We start from the raw sequence: 19,289 nt of genomic DNA on the forward strand, positions 1-19,289 counted from the left end.
AATTCCCTGGCAGTCTCGTTGTTAGTACTTGGCGCTTTCACTGCGGTGGCCCAGTTTCGATTCCTGGTCGGGTAATTAAGATCCTGCAAGCTGCGCAGCATGGCCAAAAAGAAAAAAAAAAGGAGGTGAGGGACCTAGATCAGGTATTGGCTGGAACAAACAATAAATTCTTTTGGCAACCTTGAGTTTTCTAGACAGCAGTGAGGGAGGAGCAGGGTTGTGCTAGGGACATGTCCTTAGGCTGATAGAAGCCATGCTAGAGTTTGGTCTGGTCTCTCAGTGCAGGTGTTTGGATATTCATGCTGAGAGTTTTTGCAGTTTTTCTATACCCCTCCTCCTTTTTAATGCCTTATCTTTCGAACTGCCAAAAAGAGAAGAATTACTGGTACTTCCATTGTGTATATGAATCTAAGATTAATATGTTAATGATCTCACTGAGATAAATTCTGTGTATTTGCTGTGTAAGCATATGAAACTACCTTTCTTATAAATATTGAGCTGATGTGAACTTTTAAATGCCCCCCCACGCCCCCTCCCCTTTATTTTCCATCCTCAACCTTGTTTTTCTGTGTGTAGAAGTTAAGATGAACAGACATAGGGAGTTCTGGAGCAACAGCAGGCAGCCAGCCAAGAGGTCTCCCAGGCTGAATGGCATTCAGCCTTGCAGGCACAGGACATTTGATTTTGTGTGTGTATTAGAAAGACTGTTCCTTAGGCACCATACAGGGGGACGCAACAAGATGTGACCGCTCATTAACTACATTTAGAGAGAGTCAAACTTAAAACCAGTATTATGGAATTATAACTTATGGTGATAAATATGAATGTTTTAGATATTGGAACATTCTCTAAAGAGGAATTGCATGCAAAACCAAATTATAATTATATATTGATACAAGGCTGCTTGGTTAGAATCAAGTTGGAACATGGGGAGTTAATGTGAATTACCAATCTACTAGGGATCCCCTTGCTTTAAGGTCCCAAGAATAACTGTCTAGACAGTCTCTGATAAACAAAGCTAATTTCTGGTTCTCTAGGCAAACTGTGGCCCCTGGGTCAAATCTGGCCTGCTGCTTGTTTATGTATGGCTTGAAAACTAAGAATGGTTTTATATATTTAAATGGTTGGGAGAATGGTTGACATATGAAAATTATATGAAATTCAAATTTCCTTGTAAAGTGGTATTGTAATACAGTGAAGCTCACTTGTTTATATATTTTCTGTGACTGCTTTTGCACTATAACAGCAGAGTTGAATAGTTGAAAAAGAGGCCATGTGGTCACAAAGCCTAAATTATTTCCTGTTTGTCCCTGAGAAAAAGTTTGCCGACTCTTGGTGAGATTATATAGTCCTGCATAAGAATTATTTAAGTGTCATTTAGAGTACCTTTTTTATTTGCAGGTTTTATTTGCAGTATTTACTTCGTGGTAACAATAGGTTATGGCTATTTGGGCAAATCTAACTAATGTGCCTTTGGTCGGGGGGAGTACCTCAAATGGCACAGTAGTATGTCTACATTGCCCTTAAAGAAACAGAAAATGAATAGCATGTTTATCTCTGAATATCAGCACAGCAGAGGTTTTGCACCCTAAGCGTTGTAAATGAAGGTCAATAAACTGAAGCTAAGTAGTGAGGAAGCAGAGGCTTATATCTTAATTATCTCTGTATCTACTTCTCTTTCTCTTTCCTCCCCTTTCACACAGTAAATGATAATCAGCAGTTGTTCAGCTGTATTTGGTGTCTGACGCGGTGAGCTGTTGGCCATGCTTTGGAGCTGTGTCATTCTCAGCCCCTTTGGTGAAGCTGAACTTCCCCACGCTCAGTGTTAGCTTACGTCTTCTTCTAGGGGTGTAGCTTACGTCTTCTTCTAGCACTGAAGAAGTGCTTCATCCAAGTCATAAGCTGGGCTCTGTGTTATTGGCTGTCCCTCTGTCTGATTGTTTTAAATTGAGATATTCACATACCGTGAAATTCACTCTTTAAAAATATGCAATTCAGTGTTTTTAAGCATATTCACGAGAATGTACACTATCTTAACTGTAGAACAGTATCATAATTGTAGAGCATTTTTGTTACTCTGAAGCGAAATCTGCCCATAGCCACCACTGTCTGTTCCTCCCTCTGCTTACCCACTAGCAACTGCTAATGAATTTTGTCTTTATGGATTTGACTCCTGTGGAAATTCAATATACAAACTTTCATAAATTTGTGACCTTTTATGTCTGGTTTCTTTCACATAGCATCGTGGGTTTTTTTGTTTTGTTTTTTTTTTTTTTTTTTGCGGTACACGGGCCTCTCACTGTTGCGGCCTCTCCTGTCGCGGAGCACAGGCTCCGGACGTGCAGGCTCAGCGGCCATGGCTCACAAGCCCAGCCGCTCCACGGATCTTCCCAGACCGGGGCACGAACCCGTGTCCCCTGCACCGGCAGGCGGACTCTCAAGGACTCTCAAGTCCTGCAGACGCAGGACTTCCCTGCGCCACCAGGGAAGCCCTAGCATCGTGTTTTGATGTTCATCCGTGCTATACAATATATCACTACTTCATTCCTTTTCATGGATGCATAAAATCCCATTGTATTTATATTCCACGTGTTATTTTATTCATTCATCAGTTGATGGAAATTTGGGTTGTTCCCACCTTTTGGCTATTATTCTGTGATGAACATTTGTACAGTATATGTTTTCATTTTTTGGGAGTACATACTGAGGAGTAGAATTGCTAAGTCACGTGGTAACTCAGTGTTAACATTTTGAGGAATTGCTAAACTTTTTTTTTACAAAGCAGCTGCACCATTTTACATTCCCATCATTTACTATTATCCTTTTTTTTTAAATTTATTAAATTTATTTATTTTTGGCTGTGTTGGGTCTCTGTTGCTGAGTGGGCTTTCTCTAGCTGGCGGCAAGCAGGGGCTACTCTTCGTTGCGGTGCGCAGGCATCTCATTGCAGTGGCTTCTCTTGTTGCAGAGCATGGGCTCTAGGCACGCGGGCTTCAGTAGTTGTGGTGCGTGGGCTCAGTAGTTGTGGTTCATGGGCTCTAGAGCGCAGGCTCAGTAGTTGTGGTGCACGGGCTTAGTTTCTCCACAACATGTCGGATCTTCCCGGACCAGGGCTCGGACCCATGTCCCCTGCATTGGCAGGTGGTTTCTCACCCACTGTGCCACCAGGGAAGCCCCTATCCTTTTTGATTACAGCTATCCTAACAGGTCTGAAGTAGTATTTCATTGTGGTTTTGATTTGCATTTCCCTAATGACTAAGGACATTGACTATCTTTTCCCGTGCTTATTGGCCATTTATATATATTCTTTGGCAAAGTGTCTATTCACATGTTGACCTTTAGGTTTTGATCATTTGAGGTCTTCCTTGTATCATATTCCAGAAATTTCCCTTATTCTGTATATCTCAATTTTTTTCTCTAATGTAGTGCTATCAGTCAGAGGAAGTATGGTATTCCACAGAATGGAGAGCTCATTCTTCCTTTTTGCCTTTGAAGATCCCCCATGATATAGTTCCTGGCCGTACTGCATTCTATCCTAACTTGGTAAAAAAAAAAGATGACACCAGTACAGGAGAGGAAAAGGGTAGCCCTCCCAGGAGGGCCAGCCTGGTCTTATTCCTAGGTTGAGGTGGTTATATAAAGCAATTTCACTTGCCTGTTTGTTTTCCTCCTGCCAGCTTTTCTAGCTAATTGCCCAAGCTCCCAGATAATTTTGTGCCTTGTATTGGTTCTTCTCCCTTGGCCTTCATAATACTCTTTGTTCCTTGGATTGGAAGAAGAGCATGAAGTTTCTAGGCACTTTTTATCATTTTTTATGCCTATTTCACAACCTTTAAGGTCAGTATTATTACTGCTCCCCTTTTATTGCTGAGGAAACTGGCTCACAGAGGTCATAAAGCCCATGGTGCATCTCTTGATAAGTGGAATGGTTATCCAAATCTTCTTTCCTCATCCTGTTAAAGTGTCTCTGGTTTGCTTGCAATGTTTGTATGAGAAGAGAAGCCTACAAATTTAAGTTAATGCCACATTATAGAAGGTCTCAAATGCCAATCAGTGGAATCTTTACCCATAATTTGGAATCTTTACCCATAATTAGGAGGACTTTGAGTTGGAGAGTTACTTGAATAAAAATGTGCCTACAGTTTGGCATGGTTTTTTTTTAGCTTGCTTCTATTGTAGGCATAGAGATGAATAAACTATTGTCCTTGCCCTCGAGGAACTTCTAGGCTATTTGGAGAGGTGGAATCAGATAATTACTTGCATTTGGGAAAATGTGCCACAAAAGTGTATATAAAATGCTTGAGAACAGAGGAGAAAGCTGCAGGGATCACTGCTTACCTTAAATTCAATCATCAGACAGTAGTAAACATTTCTGGTATATTTAAGTAGTAGGCATTTCAGGGTGGGATTGGATTCAGTTATGTTTGGTATAAACTTTTTCCTTTATATATTAACAAAACAGTTAACATAATTATACAACAAAACTACCAATGTAAATTTAAATTGCTTTTATGTATTAAGACTTTAACTTTCTCTCACAGATATGTCAAGAGTTTAACAGCACCTGGGCATGGGAGATGGAGAAGAAAGGCTATCTTGAAATGAGTGTTGAATGCAAGTTAGCACTCTTAAAGGTAATAAATTTATGATTTGTTACAGTTATTTTAATTAAAAAATTCACTTTTGACTCCTTCTGGTTGAATTGGGAAATAACTAGAAAGTAGACTTTTGGTGGGGGGCTCACGCCTGCGGCATGTGGGATCTTAGTTCCCTGACCAGGGATTGAACCTGCACCCCCTGCGGTGGAAGCACCAAGTCTTAACCACTGGACCACCAGGGAAGTCCCCAAGTAGACATTTTTACTCTTAGTGGAAAAGGACAATAGATTTTTCTTTTTCTTGTTTATTTTTTGGTGATAAAACTGTTATTTAAATTACTGTTTTTGGTTGTTTTTCAATATACAAGTTTATCTAGGTTTAATGATCTCTGCTGGTAGGGACAATAGTAGAATGGGTAAACCCCACATTAATTTTATGCATTATTTGCAGCCTTCACAATCATTGTTAACAAATACGGAAAACTGTGGTTAATCTTTTACTGATTTACTAAATTAGTAATTTATCATTAGTTTTCCAGATGACATGGGGCATGCCAGTGTGTACTTAATAAAAGTCTCACATAACTAAACCTAATTAATTAACATAGGTCTTCTCAAAGTATAGATTTATTTTCAAGTTTGAGTTCCCCTTTTTCTCCTTGCTTGCTTTGGAGTGTTGGCCCTAATTATTAGCAATGTGGTCAGCATAATGAAGGGGAAAGCTACCTTTATAGAAGAGAGTCTACGGGCTTAGACACCACAGGCAAAGGCAAAGAGGCCATGATAGGAACGTCAGTATTATTTGCCTGGGCAGATAGGTTCAGGGAAGAAATCTGACTTTATACACTAATCATACACAAAAATTTTAATAAAAAATTAGTTCTTCCAATTTGGTGATGTCAGTATTTTTTTAAGAGAATTCCGCAGAGGCAGTTATCAATAAGACTGCCTTCCTTAAAAACTGTATATATCTCAAGCTTTCAAAAATAGATAGCCATTTCAAGAATGAAGTTCATCTAAAAGCTTTAAGAGAGAAGGAGTGATTGAAAATTTTATACCATGAACAAATTTGGGAAACTTTAGTATAAACAGACTCATCGCTTTAAAATATAACTTCACTTTTGTGTCATTGGTTGGGTTAAACCTATAAATTTCTGTAATACAAAAATTATGTTAACTTAGAAATTTATGTCTTAGAGTTAGTTACTGTAAAATAAGCGTACAAAAGGGGAGAGAGGAAAGTGAAAGATGGATAAAGCTAAACGTATTCTTTCTCCTATCCCCAAATCTGTTCCTTGGTTGAACATATCACATTTATTTTGATGGAGAAACATTTATGGGGTATTTTAAACCATGTTATGACTATTTTCCAGTACCTCTGTGAGTGTCAGTTTGATGACAATCTCAAATTCAAGAATATTATCAATGAGGAGGATGCCGATACCATGCGTCTCCAGCCAATTGGCCGTGACAAAGATGGCCTCATGTACTGGTACCAGTTGGATCAAGATCACAATGTCAGAATGTATATAGAAGAACAAGATGATCAAGATGGCTCTTCATGGAAATGCATCGTCAGGTATCTTTTATTGGAATTTTTTAAATGTTTATTTGCATGTTTCTTACTTTGATCTCTTCTCTATTGGAATATAATCTCTAAAGCTGGGTGATCCTTTTCTTTTTATGGGATTGGGAATTTCCAGGACCTAGCCTAGTGCCCAGCATAATACCCATAGCAGGCACTCAATTATTTGTCAAATAAATAAATATATTTAGCAGTGTGGTCCATATCAGGACAAATACCTTGTATTTTGGAAAGCTGGAATCTGAAAAATAATGATGCATAGGTAATATGCACACAGAAACTCATTGTTGGAAAGAAAAACATTATATATATATTTTTTGGCTGTGCTGCACAGCTTCGGGATCTTAGTTCCCGGACCAGGAATTAAGCCCACGACCTCGGCAGTGAAAGCCCAGCGTCCTAACCATTGGACTGCCAGGAAATTCCCAGAAAAACATTATTTGATTTTTATTTAGCTATATAGTTTTCTATTAGGCATTATTTGTTTATTACTCATTAATGTGGCTAATTCATCTGACACTTAACTATATTTTCAGTTTTTCCTGTGCATCCATTTCTTTACTGAGGTCTGAAGAAATCTGAGGAACGTTCTACTTTTTTTGCCCTGATCTTTTTTTTGCTATTCTTAATTTCTTTCATTTATTTATTTATTTATTTTACTTATTTATTTTTGGCTGCATTGGGTCTTAATTGCTGCACGCAGACTTTCTCTAGTTGTGGCTAGCAGGGGCTACTCTTCGTTGTGGTGCGCAGGCTTCTCATTGCGGTGGCTTCTCTTGCTGCAGAGCACAGGCTGTAGGCGCGCAGGCTTCTGTAGCTGAGGCTCACGGGCTCTAGAGCACAGGCTCAGTAGTTGAGGCACAAAGGCTTAGTTGCTGTGCGGCATGTGGGATCTTCCCAGACCAGGGATCGAACCCATGTCCCCTGCATTGGCAGGTGGATTCTTAACCACTGTGCCACCAGGGAAGTCCCTCTATTCTTAATTTATTTTTTTTCTATTTTACATCTTTGTTGGAGTATAATTGCTTTACAATGTTGTGTTAGTCTTGCTGTATAACAAAGTGAATCAGCTATATGTATACGTATATCCCCATATCCCCTCCCTCTTGCGTCTCCCTCCCATCCTCCCAATCCCACCCCTCTAGGTAGTCACAAAGCACGGACCTGATCTCCCTGTGCTATACAGCTACTTCCCACTAGCCATCTGTTTTACATTTGGTAGTATATGTATGTCAGTGCTACTCTCTCACCTCGTCCCAGCTTCCCCTCCCTGCCCCATGTCCTCAAGTCCATTCTCTATGTCTGCCTCTTTATTCCTGTCCTGCCCCTAGGTTCTTCAGAAACCTTTTTTTTTTTTTAAGTTTCCATATATATGTGTTAGCATAAAGTATTGGTTTTCCTCCTTCTGACTTACTTCACTCTGTATGACAGGTTCTAGGTCCATCCACCTCACCAAAAATAACTCAGTTTCGTGTCTTCTTATGGCTGAGTAATATTCCAACATATATATATGCCACATCTTCTTTATCCATTCATCTGTTGATGGACACTTAGGTTGCTTCCATGTCCTGTTATTGTAAATAGTGCTGCAATGAACATTGTGGTACATGACTTTTTGAATTACGGTTTTCTCAGGGTATACGCCCAGTGGGGGGATTGCTGGGTCATATGGTAGTTCTATTTTTATTTTTTTAAGGAATCTCCATACAGTTCTCTGTAGTGGCTGTATCAATTTACATTCCCACCAACAGCACAGGAGGGTTCTCTTTTCTCCACACCCTCTCCAGCATTTATTGTTTGTACATTTTTTCATTATGGCCATTCTGACCTGTGTGAGGTGATACCTCATTGTGGTTTTGATTTCCATTTCTTTAATGATTCCTGATGTTGAGCATACTTTCATTTGTTTTTGCGCAGTCTGTATATCTTCTTTGGAGAAATGTCTATTTCGGTCTTCTGCCTGTTTTTGGATTGGGTTGTTTGATTTTTTTTTTTTTTTTTTTTTTTTTGTGCGGTATGTGGGCCTCTCACTGTTGTGGCCGCTCCCGTTGTGGAGCACAGGCTCCAGAAGCACAGGCTCAGTGGCCATGGCTCACGGGCCCAGCCGCTCTGTGGCGTGTGGCATCTTCCCGGACCGGGGCACAAACCTGTGTCCCCTGCATCGGCAGGCTGACTCTCAACCACTGTGCCACCAGGGAAGCCCGGGTTGTTTGATTTTGATATTGAGCTGCATGAGCTGCTTGTGTATTTTGGAGATCAATCCTTTATCACTTGCTTCATTTGCAAATATTTTCTCCCATTCTGAGGACTGTCTTTTTGTCTTGTTTATGGTTTCCTTTTCTGTGCAAAAGTTTTGAAGTTTCATTAGGTCCCTTTTGTTTTTATTTCCGTTACTTTAGGACGTGGGTCAAAAAGGATCTTGCTGTGATTTATGTCATAGAGTGGTCTGCCTATGTTTTCGTCTAATAGTTTTATAGCATCTGGCCTTACATTTAGGTCTTTAATCCATTGTGAGTTTATTTTTGTGTATGGTATTAGGAAGATTTCTAATTTCATTCTTTTACATGTAGCTGTCCAGTTTTCCCAGCACCACTTATTGAAGAGGCTGTCTCTTCTCCATTGGATATTCTTGCCTCCTTTGTCAAAGATAAGGTGACCATATATGTGTGGGTTTATCTCCGGGCTTTCTATCCTGTTCCATTGATCTATATTTCTGTTTTTGTGCCAGTACCATACTGTCTTGATTACTGTAGCTTTGTAGTATACTCCGAAGTCAGGGTGTCTGATTCCTCCAGCTCCATTTTTCTTTCTCAAGATTGCTTTGGCTATCTTTGGGTCTTTTGTGTCTCCATACAAATTTTAAGATTTTTTGTTCTACTTCTGTGAAAAATGCCATTGGTAGTTTGATAGGGATTGTATTGATTCTGTAGATTGCTGTGGGTAGTATAGTCATTTTCACAGTGTTGATTCTTCCAATCCAAGAACATGGTATATCTCTCTGTCTGTTTGTATTGTCTTTAATTTCTTTCATCAGTGCCTTAAGTTTTCTGCATACAGGTCTTTTGTCTTCTTGGGTAGATTTATTCCTAGGTATTTTATTCTTTTTGTTGCAGTGGTAAATGGGAGCATTGCCTTAATTTCTCTTTCAGATTTTTCATTGTTAGTGTATAGGAATGCAAGAGATTTCTGTGCATTAATTTTGTATCCTGCTACTTTACCAAATTCATTGATTAGCTCTAGTAGTTTTCTGGTAGCATCTTTAGGATTCTCTATCATGTCATCTGCAAACAGTGACAGCTTTTCTTCTTCGGATTCCTTTTATTTCTTTTTCTTCTCTGAATGCCATTGCTAAAACTTCCAAAACTATGTTGAATAATAGTGGTGAGAGTGGACAACCTTGTCCTCTTCCTGATCTTAAAGTAAAATGGTTTCAGTTTTTCACCATTGAGAATGATGTTTGCTGTGGGTTTGTCATATATGGCCTTTATTATGTTGAGGTAGGTTCCCTCTATGCCTACTTTCTGCAGAGTTCTTATCATAAATGGGTGTTGAATTTTGTCAAAAGCTTTTTCTGCATCTATTGAGATTATCATATGGTTTTTCTCCTTCAATTTGTTACTAAGGTGTATCCCACTGATTGATTTGCATATATTGAAGAATCCTTGCATTCCCGGGATAAACCCCACTTGATCTTCATGTCCCATCCTTTTAATGTGCTGTCAGATTCTGTTTGCTCGTATTTTGTTGAGGATTTTTGCATCTGTGTTCATCTGTGATATTGGCCTGTAGTTTTCTTTTTTTTGTGACATCTTTGTCTGGTTTTGGTATCAGGGTGATGGTGGCCTTGTAAAATGAGTTTGGGAGTGTTCCTCCCTCTGCTATATTTTGGAAGAATTTGAGAAGGATAGGTGTTAGCTCTTCTCTAAATGTTTGATAGAATTCACCTGTGAAGCCATCTGGCTCTGGGCTTTTGTTTGTTGGAAGATTTTTAGTCACAGTTTCAACTTCAGTGCTTGTGATTGGTCTGTTCATATTTTCTATTTCTTCCTGGTTCACTCTTGGTAGGTTGTACTTTTCTAAGCATTTGTCCATTTCTTTGAGGTTGTCCATTTTATTGGCATAGTGTTGCTTGTAGTAGTCTCTCATGATGCTTTGTATTTCTGCAGTGTCAGTTGTTACTTCTCCATTTTCATTTCTAATTCTGTTGATTTGAGTCTTCCTTTTTTTCTTGATGAGTCTGGCTAATGGTTTATCAATTTTTTTTATCTTCTCAAAGAACCAGCTTTTAGTTTTATTGATCTTTATTATTGTTTCCTTCATTTCTTTTTTATTTATTTCTGATCTGATCTTTATGATTTCTTTCCTTCTGCCAACTTTGGGGTTTTTTTGTTCTTCTTTCTCTAATTGCTTTAGGTGTAAGGTTAGGTTGTTTATTTGAGATGTTTCTTGTTTCTTGAGGTAGCATTGTATTGCTATAAACTTCCCTTTTAGAACTGCTTTTGCTGCATCCCATAGGTTTTGGGTTGTCGTATTTTCATTGTCATTTATTTCTAGGTAGTTTTTGATTTCCTCTTGTATTTCTTCTGTGATCTCTTGGTTAATTCGTAGTGTATTCTTTAGCCTCCATGTGTTTGTATTTTTTACAGTTTTTTTTTCTGTAATTGATATCTAGTCTTATAGCGTAGTGGTCGAAAAAGAGGCTTGATATGATTTCAATTTTCTTAAATTTACTGAGGCTTGATTTGTGACTCAAGATATGATCTGTCCTGGAGAATGTTCCGTGTGCACTTGAGAAGGTAGTGTATTCTGTTGTATTTGGATGGAATGTCCTATAAATATCAGTTAAGTTCATGTTTAACTGATAAAGATGGACTTAACTGATATTAAAGCTTGTGTTTCCTTATTTATTTTCATTTTGGATGATCTGTCCATTAGTGAAATTGGGGTGTTTAAGTCCCCTAGTGTGATTGTGTTACTGTCGATTTCCCCTTTTATGGCAGTTAGCATTTGCCTTATGTATTGAGGTTTTCCTATGTTGGGTGCATAAATATTTACAGTTGTTTTATCCCTTGATCGTTATGTAGTGTCCTTTTTTGTCTCTTGTAATAGTCTTTATTTTAAAGTCTATTTTGTCTGATATGAGAATAGCTACTCCACCTTTCTTTTGATTTCCGTTTGCATGGAGTATCTTTTTCTATCCCCTCACTTTCAGTCTGTATGTGTCCCTAGGTCTGAAGTGGGTCTCTTGTAGATAGCATATATACGGGTCTTGTTTTTCTATCCATCCAGCCATTGTATGTCTTTTGGTTGGAGCATTTGATCCATTTACATTTAAGGTAATTATCGATACGTATGTTTCTATTACCATTTTAATTGTTTTGGGTTTGTTTTTGTAGATCTTTTCCTTCTCTTGTGTTTCCTGTCTAGAAAAGTTCCTTTAGCATTTGTTGTAAAGTGGGTTTGGTGGTACTGAGTTCTCTTAAGTTTTGCTTGTCTGTAAAGGTTTTAATTTCTCTGTTGAATCTGAATGAGATCCTTGCTGGTAGAGTAATCTTGGTTGTAGGTTTTTCCCTTTCATCACTTTAAATATATCCTGCCACTCCCTTCTGGCTTGCAGAGTTTCTGCTGAAAGATCAGCTGTTAACCTTATGGGAATTCCCTTGTAGGTTTTTGTTGCTTTTCCGGGAAGCTACTTTAAATATTTTTGCTTTGTTTTTAATTTTTGATAGTTTGATTAATGTGTGTCTTGGCATGTTTATCCTAGGGTTTATTCTGAATGGGACTCTGCACTTCCTGGACCTTCCTGGACTTGATTGACTAGTTTTTGACTATAATCTCTTCAAATATTTTCTCTTACCCTTTCTTTTTCTCTTCTTCTTCTGGGACCCCTATCCTTTGAATGTAGGTGCATTTAATATTGTCCCAGAGGTCTCTGAGACTTTCCTCAATTCTTTTAATTCTTTTTTCTTTATTCTGCTCTGAGGTAGTTATTTCCACCATTCTGTCTTCCAGGTCACTTATCTGTTCTTCTGCTTCAGTTATTCTGCTATTGATTTCTTCTAGAGTATTTGTAATTTCATTTATTGTGTTGTTTATCACTGTTTGTTTTCTCTTCAGTTCTTCTAGATCCTTGTTAAATGCTTCTTATATTTTCTCCATTCTCTTCCTGAGATTTTGGATCATCTTTACTATCATTACTCTGAATCCTTTTTCAGGTAGACTTCCTATTTTCTCTTCATTTCTTTGGTCTGGTGGCTTTTTACCTTGCTTCTTCATCTGCTGCATATTTTTTCTCTGCCCTCTCATTTTTTTTAACTTACTGTGTTTGGAGTCTGCTTATCGCAGGCTGCAGGTTCATAGTTCCTCTTATTTCTGGTGTCTACCCCCAGTGGGTTAGATTGGTTCAGTGGCTTGTGTAGGCTTTCTTGCAGGGGGACTGGTGCCTGTGTTCTGGTGGGTGAGGCTGGATCTTGTCCCTCTGGTGGGCAGAGTCTTATCTGGTGGTGTATTTTGGGGTGTCTGTGAACTTAGTATGACTTTAGGCAGCCTCTCTGCTAATGTGTGGGGTTGTGTTCCTGTCTTGTTAGTTGTTCGGCATGGGGCATCCAGCACTGGAGTCTGCTGGCCGTTGGGTGGAGCTAAGTCTTAGTGCTGAGATGGAGATCTCTGGGAGAGCTCTCGCTGATTAATATTACATGGGGCCAGGAGGTCTCTGGTGGGCTAACATCTTGGACCCTTTCCCCTAATGTTTTTCAAAAAACCTTGATTTCTTATATTTGTATTGACAAATATATTTGAACGGAAACATTTAATGTAAAACCTTAAAATAAAACTTTCTTTTAAATTGATAAGTGACTGGGACTGTTATTCAGAATCTTTGTGTGTCCAGTTTTCTGGTTTTGCTAATTAATTATTTAGAATTTATTCCTTTAATTCTCACAATTTATATTAAGTTTGAAAATAATGGGATTTATAACTACAGTAGGGATAACTAATAGATATATATCAACTGGCTTATGAAAAACCCCTTTAACTGTAACTCGTCTTTGTTTTTGCTCAGATTTAGCAGATTTTTGTTAGTGGTCATTTATTAATGTTTCGAAGAGATAATTCGTAGAAATTCATAATAATTGTTTGGGTCAGGTGAGCTCAACTTTCATGCCCTAAGGATAAACATTAAATGAGCTGTTGGGGGAGTGTTTTATAAGCATCCTTTCCTCATATTATAATATGGTTTTCCATGTAGTTAATTTACTAAATTAAGATCAACAAAATGTTCCTGAAATAAAATATACTCACCATCTTCCCCTATGAATAACATACATTAAATGAGGTTCTGTTCGGTATGTTTTACCACCACGTCTAATTCCTATATCAAACTTGCATAGTTGTTAAAGACATATTGTCTTCTGCTTTGTAGATGAAGAACATATGACAGAGAAAAATTATTATGGTTATTATTAATCAGTCATACGCGCTTAAAACAACTTCTAGTTTACACTGTTTTAAGTAGATTATACCCCAGTGCATGATGTGAGAGAAAGAGCATTGATTTTATAGTTAATAACTGTTTGAATCTGGGTTCCTCTGCTTATCATCTGTAGGCAGATTACTTAATTTCTCTGATACTCTTTCCTAAAATGAAGATGATAATACTTCCCTGTTCAGTTGTTCTGAGAACTATAAGAGAAATCATACTAGGGCCATAGTACATGCTTGATAAAAATTTGTTCCTTTTCTCCCAGTTAAACTATTGTCTTTTCTTACAATTTCTATCCTCAAAGATTGAAACTTAGTTTCTTTATAAAAGAAATATTTATCAGCAGGAAGAGAAAAGGGCAAATTTGCTAGGCAACTTTTCCCAAATATGCAGTAATATTTGGGATCATTAATAAAACATTGGGTTTTTGACTCTGATTTCAGGTAATTAAAGCCAAATTCTAAACACCTGATTGTCACACTCATGTTCCTTTATTTCATTAAACTAATAGATTTCTATCACATGCCTTTTTGTGTAATTGGCACTGTGTTGAGCAATGGGGGATATGGTAGTGAATAGTACAGCTCTCACATCTCTAGATGAGCTTCATGCACTTGTGGAATCCTTTATATTTTAAGTAGTAGCTCTTAGTTGTAATTAATGTGCGTATTTTCTGGGGAAGTACCATAGTTTCAATAGATTCTCAATGTGTCCTGTGACACGACGCTATTTCAGTTAGCTTTAACGTGACATACTGGTACTGTTTTGGGCAAATGTAGTGAACCGTTTTATCCATATAGGTCTCTCATTTTTGTGAAGGTTGAATGCAAAAGCATTATGTTATTATTCTTTCCTTTCCCGAAAGTTGAGATCTTAGTTGTCATTAAAATACATTAGGTACCCAAAATAATGTAGGGCATCATTTCATTTGGCACTGATGAGAATCTTCCTGGAGTATAGTATTTAGATTTGGATGCCAAACTCTAAGAAGAATATTAATATAGTATAATGAGTTATGTATGAGGAGAACCACAAAGAAGATGATTTAATGAAATGAAAATACTTTATCTAGCAGAAATTTAGGGAGATATAACTGTCTGTATACATTTAAAGAATTGACTTGTGTAAGAGTATTTCTTTCATGGGCTGAACCAGCATCAGTGGATACAAATTATGGGGTAGTAGAACTGAGCTTATAGAAGTGAGAACATTTGCTCTTCCTATATAGTGGAGATAATTATCTTAAGGCTGACAGATACTGTTAAAAACATTTTCTAAACTTGCAGGTTTATGTTAAGTAGAGTTTATGAGGAGGCAGTCATCTTTTTAGCAAGAAATACCTTTGGAAATTGAGGTAGTAAGTTAAGAGAAGTAAAGCAAATAGAATTTTGACTTTATAATTTAATAGATTGCACTTGGGTATTTTTCTTTACTAGTGAATATTATTTTTTACTAGTGAAATAAAAAGCCTGTTTCTCTTGTTTAAAGCTGTTTGTTTAAAGTAAAACTTAGTTTCTTGGAAATTTTGGTGTTGGAAACATGTTTCTGCCTAATCACTAAAAGAAAGCAGTGTGAGAAAAATTATCTAGTATCTAGAACGCTATTTTTTTAAGCTGTAAGTCAGTCTTCTTAATGATTGATAAATGTATAAATTAACTGAACTTTACAATATAAAAATCAAATGGAATATTTCTTCGAAAAATAGGAAGCCATCAAAAAAGAGAGGATTTTACATATTTGACCGTCTGAAAATCGAATACCTAGAAACATACAGTGTCTGCTCTCAGACCACGATGAAGTTAAACCAGAAATCAATAATAGAAAGATAACTGTAAAATATCCGGATAGTTGAACATTAAACAGTACACTTCTAAATAACACATGGGTCAGAAAATATCTCAAGAGGATATTTTATCATCATTTTTATTTTATTTTATTTTATTTATTTATTTTTGGCTGCATTGGGTCTTTGTTGCTGTGTGCGGGCTTTCTCTAGTTATGTTGAGCGGGGGCTACTCTTCGTTCCGGTGCGCGGGCTTCTCATTGCGGTGGCTTCTCTTTGTTGCAGAGCACGGGCTCTAGGTGTGTGGGCTTCAGTAGTTGTGGCGCACGGGCTTAGTTGCTCTGTGGCATGTGGGATCTTCCCGGACCAGGGCTCAAACCTGTGTCCCCTGCATTGGCAGGCGGATTCTTAACCACTGCACCACCAGGGAGGTCCTCAAGAGGATATTTTAAAATATTTTGAATTAAATGAAAATAAATACGCAAATTACCAAAATTTGCAGTCGAAAATTCACAGTGAAAACAGTGGTTAGCGGGAAATTTATAGTATTGAATATATGTGTATAAATCAAAGGCTAGTTCTTTGAAAAGATCAATAAAATTTATGAGCCTCTAACCAGGCTAAGAAAACAAAGAAAGGGGACACAGATTACTAATATCAGAAATGAAAAAGAAGACATCACTGTATATCCCATGGACATTAAAAGGATAATAAAGGAATGCGGTGAATAACTCGATTCCCACAGATTTGATAACCTAGATGAAATGTACCAATTAATTGAAAGGGACAATCTGCTAAATCTCACAACAGAAGAATAGATAATATGCACAAGTCTCTATTAAAGAAATTGGATCAGTAATTAACCTACTAAAATGGAACACCAGGCTCAGGTGGGTTCAGTAGTGAATTCTACCAAACATTTATGGGAGAAATTATACCAATTTTCTTCAGTCTTTTTCAGAAGATAGAAGGAGAGAGAATAATTCCTAGCTAATTATGTGAGGCCAGCATTACGTTAATACGCAAACCAGACAAAGATATTATAAAGAAAATTATAGACCAGTATCTCTCATGAACATAAAGACAGAAATTTTCAAAAAATATTAGCAAGTTAAATCCAACAATGCATAAAAAGTATAATACACCATGACCAAGTGGGATTTATCCCAGGTATACAAGGCTGGTTCAATATTTGAAAACCAGTTTTCACACATCACCAGGTTAAAGAAGAAAATATCACATGATCATGTCAATACATACAGAAAAATCATTTGATAAAACTCAACACCCTTTCATGATTAAAACTCTCAGTAAAGTAGGAAGAGATGGAAACTTCCTTGATTAAAAAATATATATATTGGGAATTCCCTGGCGTTCAGTGGTTATGACTCTGCAGTTCCACTGCTGGGGGGCCCCAGTTTCCATCCCTGGATGGGGAACTAAGATTCCGTGAGCCATGTGACGTGGCCAAAAAAACCCCAAAAAACAAACAAACTGATTTGCTATGGAGGCAGAGAATAAATCCTATACAAAATTGGAGGATTTCCAGTACTTGTCTTTCAATAAAAGTGAAGGAGCGTCTAATAGATTTGTTAACTGAATATTTAATTAAAAATTATTTTTTAAAAAATCTACAAAAACCTACATATAACATCTATTTAATGAGGAGAAACTTGAAGTTTTTCCCTTTAAGATCAGGAACAAGGCAAGGGTATCTGCTCTCTTCATTCCTTTTCAACATCATACTGGAAGTTCTAAGTAATGCAGTAAGATAAGAAAAGGAAATAAGAGATACACAGATTGAGAAGGGAGGAATAAAACTCGTTTTTTGCCAATGACATCATTGCCAATGACATGTAGAAAATCTGAAAGAATCAACCAAAAAATCTCCTGGAACTAATTCGTGATTATAGCACTGTTGTAGGATAAAATGTTAATACACAAATGTCAATCACTTTCTTATATACCATCAGTGAATGTGTAGAATCTGAATTTAAAAACATAGTACCTTTACATTAGCTCCTCTAAAACTGAAATACCTAGGTTTAAATCTAACAAAATATGGGAAAATGTATATGATGAAAACAAAATTCTAATGAAAGAAATCAAGAATCAATAAATGGAGAGATATTCCATGTTCATGGACAAGAACACTTAATATTGTCAAGATGTCACTTCTTCCCAACTTAATCTGTAGATTTCACTGCAATCCCAATCAAATCCCAATCAAAATCTCAGCAACTTACTTGTGGATATCAAGAAACTGACTCTAAAATTTATAGGCAAAAGACCTAGAATGCACAGTGTTGTAGAAGAACAAAGTTGAAGTACTGACAGTACCTGAGTCCATGACTTACTATAAAACTATCGTAATGAAGAGAGTGTGGTATTGGCAAGAGAATAGACAAGTAGATCAGTGGGACAGACTAAAGAGCACTGAAATAGACACACATAAATATAGTTAACTTACATTTGACAAAGGCGCAAAGGCAATACAGTGGAGAAAAGATAGTCTTTACAAATGGTGCTGGCACAACTGGACATTCACATGCAAAAAATTGAATCTAGACACAGACCGTTACAACCTTTAGAAAAATTAACTCAAAATGAATCACAGACCTACATGTAAAATGCAAAACTATAAAACTCCAAGAAGATAACATAGAAGAAAATCTAGATTACCTCAGGTTTGATGATAACTTTTTTGATGCAATACCAAAGGTGCAATCCATGAAAGAAAGCATTGATATTCTGGACTTCATTAAAATTTAAAAATTTCTGCTCTGTGAAAGACAGTGTCAACATAATGCAAATATAAGCTACAGAATGGCAGAAAATAATTTACAAAAGTCATATCTGATAGAGGACTGTTATTCAAAATATACAAAAAACTCTTCAAGTCCAACAGTAAGAAAACAAACAACCTGATTTATAATGGGCCAAAGACCTTATCAGACAGATGGCGAATCATCACAGGAAAAGACGCACCATTGTCCTGTTTCATCAGGGAAATGTAAATTAAGACAACAGTGAGGTATTACTAGACACCTATTACAGTGGCCAGAATCAAGAACACTGATAACACCAAATGCTGGTGAGAATGTGGAGCAATAGGAGCTTTGATTCATCGCTGATGGGAATGCAAAATGGCACAGCCACTTTGGAAGACAGTTTGCTGGCTTCTTACAAAATTAAACATTACCATATGGTCCAGCAATCATCTTCCTCGGTATTTGCCCAAAGAATTGGAAGACTTACGTCTATACAAAAACCTGCACATGAGTGTTTATAGCAGCTTTACTCATAACTTGGCAAAACTTGAGAGCAACTAAGAATATCCTTCAGTAGGTAAATGGATAAACTGAGGTGTATCCAGACAATGGTATATTGTCTAAAACAAAACAAATGAGCTGTGAAGCCATGAACAGACACGGAGGTTAAATCATATTAATAAAAAAAAGAAGGCAGTCTGAAATTAACTGTATGACTTCAACTATATGATGTTCTGGAAGACATAAAACTATGGAGAAAGTAAAAAGAACAGTGGTTGTCAGGGTTTAGAGAGGAATGAGGGATGAATCGGTGAAGCACAGAGAATTTTCAGGGCAGTAAAACTACTCTGATACTATTGTAATGATGGATGAGTGTTGGTATATATATGTCCAGACCCGTAGGTATGTGTCAGGATAGGTTCATCAATTGTAACAAACATAATCTTAAGAATGGAGGAAGCTGTGCATTGGCATGGAATACATGTGAAATCTCTGTACCTTCTCAATTTTGCTTAGACCCTAAAACTGCTCTTAAAAAATTAAGTTCTTGGGCTTCCCTGGTGGCACAGTGG

General features: G+C 37.2%; 1 protein-coding gene across 4 annotated transcripts in view; it reads left to right on the forward strand.

The window, feature by feature from the left end:
- RSF1 (remodeling and spacing factor 1) overlaps positions 1–19,289 on the forward strand; it is a 181,835-nt gene that overhangs the window by 99,743 nt on the left and 62,803 nt on the right. For all 4 annotated transcript variants that reach the window (XM_060102804.1, XM_060102803.1, XM_060102801.1 and 1 more), the window contains exons 3-4: positions 4,542–4,634; positions 5,971–6,176. In XM_060102804.1, the coding sequence (XP_059958787.1) occupies positions 4,542–4,634; positions 5,971–6,176 (299 nt within the window). The remainder of the gene's footprint in view (positions 1–4,541; positions 4,635–5,970; positions 6,177–19,289) is intronic.

This window comes from Mesoplodon densirostris, chromosome 7 (genome assembly GCF_025265405.1).
Source record: "Mesoplodon densirostris isolate mMesDen1 chromosome 7, mMesDen1 primary haplotype, whole genome shotgun sequence".
Classification (NCBI taxonomy): Eukaryota; Metazoa; Chordata; class Mammalia; order Artiodactyla; family Ziphiidae; genus Mesoplodon; species Mesoplodon densirostris.